This window comes from Nothobranchius furzeri, chromosome 8, assembly GCF_043380555.1.
Source record: "Nothobranchius furzeri strain GRZ-AD chromosome 8, NfurGRZ-RIMD1, whole genome shotgun sequence".
Lineage (NCBI taxonomy): Eukaryota > Metazoa > Chordata > Actinopteri > Cyprinodontiformes > Nothobranchiidae > Nothobranchius > Nothobranchius furzeri.
The window spans coordinates 70,077,407-70,085,966 of NC_091748.1; the positions used below are offsets into that span (position 1 = coordinate 70,077,407).

The window sequence follows — 8,560 nt, forward strand, 5'->3', positions numbered from 1 at the left end:
GACAACCTCACGTCCAGGAAACCCCCGGAGGCAACGGCAGTCGACCGTGAGTTTCCATCATAACTAAAAATGTTGATGTGGGGCCTCACTGGCTGCAGCTCATAGAGCATTTATCTTTTTCAGCTCCGGTCATTGAAGTTCAAAAAAAGGGAAAGGATTTCCGCAGACGTCGCACGGATGTCACAGCAACACATATCTTTCCCATTTGTGGAAAAAATACAAAAGAAAAGTGATTGAAATTATGTTGGGTTTTTTACAAACATACAACAGTAACACAAAGTGGACCTGTTCTTTGCAAACTAAGCCATGACTTTCCACAGGCCACACTCACCAATGATGCATCATCATGTTGATGAATGAGAAAGAGCAAAACTGACAGCAGCTCAATAACAAAATGTCACGTCACATGGGGGAGAAACAATAAGCCGAGGAGAAGTTGAACAAAAACAAAACAAGCAGTGTCTGTTAGGCAGCAGGCTCTGGTGTAATTACTAAAGAAACCACCCTTTACTAACATGTTGGGGTCATTAATACAGATAACAAACTTCTTATGCACTGCACCGATGTCCTCCTCATCTCATCTTCCTCCATGCAGCTTGGAGTTTAAGAATCCCTCCATATCGATCCAGACTTAGTGATATTAAAAAAATAATGGAAGGCTTAGTCTTTTACAAGTCTCTGGTGGCATCACAGGGGTTGTGATCCAGGTTCCGTCCACCTTCATGAGCGTCCCTTCATCTTCCGGCGAACAGATTTGCCTGGGCGTTTCTAAACAAACAAAATTTTAAACGTTAAGCTGGGCGGACACTGTTCGACTTTTTCACTCGTAGCACTCCGCTTCAGCTCAAACTGTACGACTTCCTCGCAGAGCAGATCTCACGAGTCATGCGCTCACACTGTACAACCCAGTTCTGGCAGCAACACGTCGGACCTAAAAATATGCTAAAAATAGCAGTTTTTACTCAACACGTTAGACTTTTTTGTCTTGTTTTGCCTGTTGTCCTTCGGGAGTGCTGCAGGAGGACACACAGGGATTTATGGGGGTTGGACGAGGAAATCGAAATAAAGTAAATCTGTGTTTTGTGATCAGTTTAATTTGACATGAACACGACAAACACGCCTTCTTGTCATTGTGAGTAAAAAAACATGTTGAAATAAAAACGAAAAACGTGTGTTATTAGGGAAATAGCGGGCGAGCGGTGTTGATGCATGATTGCGCATGCGCCGTGAGCAGTTCTGATACTTCTGGGTCGCAGCCGCTCACTGCGCCGCTTCAACCCACACGAGGGACGAGCAAAATATCAAACACGCCAGAAGTCCGTGCGAGCTCACGATTGCTGATCGGTAGCTGGTCACGTGGTGTTAATCGCCTCTCGTAACCCCCTGTACACTACACGACGCTCAGCGCAAAACTCACCCCGATCTCGTGGATTCTCGCACGAGTGGAAAATCGGCTCACAAAAGTGAAAAAGTCGCACAGAGTACGCCCGGCTTTAGGGCGACAAACGTAAATCAGTCAGTGTTTTCATATATGTGTGACTCACATTTTGTTTTCCTCCTTTTCCTTTCCTCCCCCCCTTTTCGCCCCGGCCATGAGCCACTTTGGCACGGAAGTCTGAAACATCGTTGAAACTCTCCTTGGTGTTCCACTTCTTTCCACTCTTTTTGCCCCCAAAGCCAAACTTTTGGTCCTTGAACTTCCTCTTGGCACTGGGACTGAGAAATGAATTAAAGTCACAGTTTAGTAACAGAGCCAGAAAACCTAAGTTTGATGACTAACGCACGTGTGGGATAGGAAATAAACTCACCCTCTTTGTACTTTTTTTGATGCTCCGGAAGAATCTTTAGCTGTTTTCTTATCGCCATCCAAGAAATCCAGCTTGTCAGTAATTCCTGGAAAGGGAAAACACTTTAAAATATTTCCTAAATGAAAAAGCTAAAACTATGTTTTTTTTTTTTTTTTTTACTTTTGAGCATTAGAGAAACTAAATCTAGAGTAGAGAAGTGAAAATCCACCTTTCTGGTATTTCTTTACAGAAGACATCATCGCCTTCTTCTCCTTCTGCCTCTTTTGAATCACCTCAACTTGGACCTGGAGAAAAATCAAATTAGGGTTAATTCATTTTTAAATTTAACTAAATCTGAATCTACAGACGAAGAGAAAAGTGTATAAAACCAACCTTTTTGGCAAACTTCCTTTGCTCGCGGAGTTTCTTCGCCTTTTCCGACTTTTCCAGAATCAGCTGCTTTGAGATCAGCTTTTTCCTGATCTAGGTGAAGGAAGAAAAACATGTTTTATAACTATCAGACTAAAGTCGTCATCTGCATTTTTTTCCCTGTGTGGGCGTCGGAACTAGTCCCCGCACCGTGAGAACAGACATCTATGCTCTAAAGCCGATCTTCATCCGCACATGTCACGTGATCAGGAAGCAGAAAATCCATGTGTTAGGAGATTGTTTTGGGCCGCTGCTGTAAAATAAGTAAGGCGCGAACCCAAAAAGCTTCTGCCGATCACAATTCGACAACTGGTTATGAAAGAACGGATAACGCTCGAAACGCATCCTGATGTAAGAGGTGAGTCTCCGCTTTGTTTTGGCGTTGACATCATCCTAGCGCGCAACGTTCTGTGACTCTTAAAAAAACCGTTAAAACGGTGAGAAACGCTGGCAGCGAATGAGTAAAACAAAAAAAACCTGTTCAGATGAGTGAGTTAAATCTAGCATTAAATCACTGAACACATGATGTAATCATGCAGCACTCACTCACCTTTTGCATGTGCTGATCTGATTTGGCCATCTCTGCAAAGTAGTCATCGGGCCTCTTGGTGGCGATGTCGTGTTGGTTTAGGAGAGGCAGCGCGTTCAGGACTGTAGCTTGAGCCTGACGGTAGCTGTGTGTGAACACAGAATCACAGACATCATATAAACTTTTAGTTTAATCACCATTTAACTGTGCAGTATTTTTGAACCGGACAAAAAAATTATGTTTACATTTTGTACAACTCGGCCTTTCTGTAAAGCCGGATCATTCGTCGACAATGAAGGAGTTTTGTGTACTCGGTCATGAACTCGCATCCCAAAACCAACTTACACTGTTTACACAATTAGCATCGTTTGGTGGCCTCAACAGTTTCATAACACATTTTCTTTAATCTGTATCCAGTTATGAGCAAAGTGGAAATGAAGTTCAGCCCGTGAAGAAGGTGACGCAGAGCTGTTGGCAGGTGAAGAGATTTTTACATCTTTTTTTTTACTAATATTACGTGCCTATTAAGTGTCTACTAGGTGGAACCACTTCTCTACTGTTCACGGTAAAGTAGAAAAACTAAATGTAGAGAATAAAGTATGGCTGGAGCAAACTGGTCCTTCGTACTTTCATAGGTGCAAAACAAAAAGAACTGACGTTTCGACAGATTACGTCTTCATCAGAGTTCTATTACTGTAGATAAACTAAATATTTGATTCAGACCTGAGCTTCACTGGTCACATTAAGGCTATAACTAGATCGGTGTTTTATCATCTTCACCAAGTAGCACAACTCAGGGGTTTCATGTCCAGACAAGACCTAGAGAAACTCATTCATACGTTCATCTCCAGTAGGCTGGACTATTGCAATGCTCTTTTGGCTGGTCTTGACAAAAAAAGCTGGGAAGCAACTGCAGCTTATTCAGAACGCTGCAGCTAGAGTCTTAACAAGAACCAAGAGACCTGAGCACATCACTCCTGTTCTTAAATCTCTATACTGGTTACCGTAAACTACAGAATCAATTTCGGAGTACTTCTAAATATGAAGCTTTAGACCAGTCCTCAACTAAGGCCCTGTCCACACGTAGCCGGACACTTGGGATGGGTACCTTTGACATTTGAATCGATTCGGTACTAATTCCCGGTACCTAGGAATCGATACCGGTACTTAACGGTACCAATTTTCGATACTTTTGAGTGTTTAATATTTTAATTCTCTTTTATAATTAAATATATATTTTTCTCAATATATAACAATATTTGATATATATCACAATAAATAACATACAACTGTTTGTATTTTAACATCGTCCTTGTAGTTTTATAAGCTGATAATTAAACTGAAGCAAACATCTTTACTGTGAACTAAATTTACTGTGCATCTTCATTCCTTTTGCCGTCCTTTTTCATTTGATTTTTCCTACCGGGAAGTTAGAATTTACGAGGAGAAAGCGAACGCACCATTAGCTGATAACAATGGTGACAATGGAAGCTAACATATCAAGCTAACGTTATCTTAAACAGTTTATTTAGCTGCTGGAGCAGATTAAAACGATGATGCCTCACACTTAGATCGTTGTCGCTGGTTTCATCTTCACCCGTCGCATTTAGTAAAGTGAAGCCAAACTTTAGAGCGCGTTCATGTTCTTCTAGTCGGAAATTCGGAGTTCCGAGGAGAAAGCGAACACACCATTAGCGAAACGGAAGCTAACATATCAAGCTAACGTTATCTTAAACATTTTATTTAACTACTGGAGCAGATTAAGATGAGGATGTCTCACTCAGATCGTTGTCGCTGGTTTCATCATCACCCTGTTACCCATCACATTTAGTGAAGTGGACCCAAGCTTTAGCGTGCGCTCTTTCTACCATGCTGCTCTGTTTACAACTGGCTCGCAGCAACCGACGACATAACACTCTTGCGCATGCGCAGCTGTCTAGGCAAGTTCTCGTTATGAAGGACGGGTACCGAAACGAGGCACAGTTTGAAATGACGTGAATCGGTGCTCAGGTGGTACTGTGGAATTCGGTCGGTACCTTAAAAAGTACCGAATTCGGTACCCATCGCTATCGGACACCTCCCAAAGCGAAGATATTTTTCTACAATTTGGCCTGTCATCCACAAGAAAAACCAATTTATGCATCAAAAACTAAACTTTTTAAAAGCTCCAGCTGAAATGAAGATTTGCATTTTCTCGGTTTCTGTGTGGACAGAAATAACCGGAGTTTTAGGTTTCACATCACTGTGACAAAAATGCTGACTGCCCATGTGCGACCTGTGTTTACATTACAACATGGATGCCCTCAGAGCCGAGCTCGCATTATCAAACTACATTTAACTAGTAGTTGAACTAGTTATAAAACTACATTTAAGAGCCATTCTACCTCCTTATCGGTCTGCACAAACGAGATAGGCGCCATGTTTCATGTTATGTTGAAGTTGAGCAGGAAGACTGCCGCCTACAAGTCTGGCACGCCTATCAATGTGCCTAACAATGCACTTATGCGGTCACGTGTAGTGGTGGGTCCAGCAACACTACCTAGCTCATAGAACAAGACCCCGCGTTGGTGCGCTCATCATTTAGGAAGTAGACACATGACTAATTCTACAAACGAGGCGGTGTGGACGTTATTTTTTCAGAGGGCAGATATTCGTCTTTAATGGCTACGTATGGACAAGGTCAGCAGACACCTTGAGGGCCAGAAGCTCTTCTAAAATAAAGTTCAAGTATTATTGTGTCTTAAATTATTAATATTTGAAATGGTTTTGTTTTCCATCAACACTGTTTTACTGTGGTTTCAGTCGTGTTTGAATAACGTAAACAATTACTGATATTTGGGAAATAAAACTTGCTGCTAAACTTTAAAGTCTCCCAATTGTAGGAAGTTAGGGGCCAAAGAGTTGGGGGGCAAGTGGAAAAGTCTGGTGGGCTGGATGTGGCCTGGCCTGTAGACCACCAGCTGACGTTCACTGCACCTCAGCTGTAACTTACAAGAACATTTCTCTTTGGAAATCATCATCAGCGTTGAGTTCTCCGTTGGACACAGCAGAAACGTTCCCTTCAGCGTTGGTGAGAACTTCATCAGCAGGTGGGTTGGTCATGTCTAACCTTTCCACCCAGGCTAGATCTTTATGCAGCTCCGCAAGACAGAGTTTCAATCCCTCCTGAAGGAAAACAAATGTGTTAGGCAAACTGCCACGGAGAGAAAAGAAAACAAATAAATATTTAGATTGTTTACAACACATCTTTGGATTCCTACGTATTTTTAATATTTTAAGCAATACCGTTGTATGTTTTCTTATTGTTTACTCTTTAATCTTACTGTTTTACAATCCTGTCTGCTCCAGTTGTGACATTTTCCCACCCAGACAATAAAGGGAGCGAGTTTCTATTCTGTTCTTTGTCAAAATGCAGGATTTATCTATTATATACAAAGTAAAAAGTACAAGTATGTTTTTTTTTCATAATAAAAACAGCATAATGACTACTCTGACCTTAATTACTCACCACATTATTGACGAACGTCTTGCTTTTATCCACCAGGACGTTCATCCCAGGTTTGAGCAACCCTTTAGAGAGGGCTTCTTGAAGCTAAACACAAAGACCACAGAAATATTTTTAAATAACTCTTGACTTAATTATGTCATTCCCATCATCGTTGTTTCTTGTTCCCGTTTCAACCGTATATGTGTCGATGGTTTCAACACAGAGCCTGACCAGTTAGCTAAACTCAAAACAGGTGCTTTAGTGCAGCTGGCTTAAGTCAAAGTTAGCATAAAACTTACTTCTCCATCCGATAATTCGATGTGTTCCTCCTCTGACTCCTCACCCAGCTGCGGGTCCTCCTCTGCCGAATCCATACTCCTGCCAGGGATGATCATAAAATCCGAATTTGTCTTATAAGCTGCACAAAACAGCAACAACGACACGAGTTAACAAACAGTCGCTCACGTGTGGAGCGATTCACAGGAGGAGGAAGTGACGTATGGGTTTGCTCTTTCGCGAAAATTGTCCGACAGAAGACAAAGAATGAAGATAAATGAAGTTCCGACATGACAAAATTAATTGAAAATAATTTTAAAAGCAGGCGAGACACATCAACTGTTATTGTTACTTTACTAATATTTTAATACTAACATTTTATAACGGCAACTAATAATACACATTATTTTAATGATGATAAATATCATGTAATAATTTCTTAGTTATTTATTATTATTTTTTTACCAGTAGTAAACTCCAACTGACGTTAGAATTCTATATTTGTTAATTTTGATAAACTAGAACAAACTTTTCTGGCTGGAGATTGGATCTCGTTGCTCTCACTGGTGTGCCTGGTATTTATTTATTTTTTAATCTTTTATTTCATTCAAAATGTATACAATAAACACAAACAAATGCAACATACATTAACATATTGAAAAAAAATTTGAACAAAAAGGAGCAGATAGAAGAGAGTCTTATAATTTCTGCCCCTTTTTACAAAATAAAATTATCCGTCAAACAAACACAATATAACATCAGTCACTTTCTAATATTTTCATGTCTAATCTTTGACATTACAGTTCAACTTTTCATAATTGCTAAATACATTAGATTTTATACATCTTTAAATATAGCAAGTGAAGTTGATTCTTTAAATTCCCTGTTAATGGCATTCCACAATCTTACACCATTTACAGAAATGTTACATTCCTTCGCTTTGGTTCTGAATCTAGGTTTCTTAAAGACATCAGTTCCTTTTAACATGTACCCACTTACTCTCTCATGAAACATTTTCTGAAATGTGGCATTAGTTGGTAGATTACTCATATTCGCTCTGTACATTATTTGCAATATTTTCCACTCTACCAAGTCAGGAAATTTCAGTATTTTGTATCTAATGAATAATTGATTAGTGTGATCTCTATAGTTAGTTATTAATGATTCTCAATGCTCTTTTTTGCAAAATGAACAACGGTTGTGTAAAAGTTTTGCAAGTGACTCCCCAAATTTCTAAACAATAAAATAAATATGGTTCAATCAGTGAGTGATACAATGTTAATAACCCTGACCAATTTAGTAGAAACTTGACTCTATGTAATACACCCATGGCTTTGGCGATTTTCCCCTTTATATAACCTACATGTGATTTCCACGTGAGACTCTCATCAAACATGACTCCAAGAAATTTGGTTTCTTTTACTCTTTGAATTTCCATTCCATCTATCATTAAAGATACATCACAGCTTCTTCTATTATTAAACAGTATATAGTTTGTTTTGTTCAGGTTCAGTGACATTCTATTTATATCAAACCATTTTTTTTAACTTTAATCAGTTCACTGTTTATTACTTGAGTTACTTCATGTATATTTAATCCTGAATAAAACAATGTGGTATCATCTGCAAATAAAACTGTGCCAAGTAAATTAGTTACATTTACCAGGTCATTAATAAACAATATGAACAGTTTAGGTCCGAGGACTGACCCTTGTGGCACACCATAATAAATATCTTTTAATTCAGATTTAGCATTATTTCTTTGAACAAACTATTTTCTATTGCGTAAATAACTATTAACCCATTGATGAGCCACCCCTCTTATTCCATACCGGTGTAATTTCAGAAGTAACCTTGAATAATCAATGACATCAAATGCCTTCTTTAAGTCAATAAAAACACAAATGAAATAGTTTTTATTGTCAATTGCTGATTAAATTTTATCTACTAAATCAATAACTGCCATTGCTGTTGAATGTTTGGTCCTAAAGCCATACTGTTCATGATTTAAAATTACATTTTCGTCAATGAATTTGTCCAACCTTAATGCAAA

At 39.2% G+C, this 8,560-nt stretch overlaps 1 protein-coding gene across 1 annotated transcript; it reads right to left on the minus strand.

Annotated features, from left to right (window-relative positions):
- Positions 1–233: 233 nt before the first annotated feature.
- On the minus strand, positions 234–6,828 carry ebna1bp2 (EBNA1 binding protein 2). The gene is made up of 9 exons (XM_015971008.3): positions 6,532–6,828; positions 6,254–6,337; positions 5,738–5,910; positions 2,767–2,890; positions 2,181–2,270; positions 2,017–2,092; positions 1,809–1,893; positions 1,545–1,716; positions 234–768 (listed from the first exon to the last, which is right to left on the minus strand). Exons 1-9 carry the CDS (start codon positions 6,625–6,627, stop codon positions 721–723), a joined length of 948 nt encoding a protein of 315 aa, XP_015826494.1. The 5' UTR covers positions 6,628–6,828; the 3' UTR covers positions 234–720.
- Positions 6,829–8,560: the final 1,732 nt, after the last annotated feature.

What these genes read in the sequence shown, in the direction of transcription:
- ebna1bp2 (XM_015971008.3), bottom strand. Translation starts at nt 6,627, where the DNA reads ATGATCATCCCTGGCAGGAGTATGGATTCGGCAGAGGAGGACCCGCAG. An exon ending in CAGATCAGCACATGCAAAAG is followed by an intron (nt 2,271 to 2,766) that starts GTGAGTGAGTGC and finishes TCCTTCACCTAG; the next exon opens with ATCAGGAAAAAGCTGATCTC. An exon ending in AAAGGAAGTTTGCCAAAAAG is followed by an intron (nt 2,093 to 2,180) that starts GTTGGTTTTATA and finishes ATTTTTCTCCAG; the next exon opens with GTCCAAGTTGAGGTGATTCA.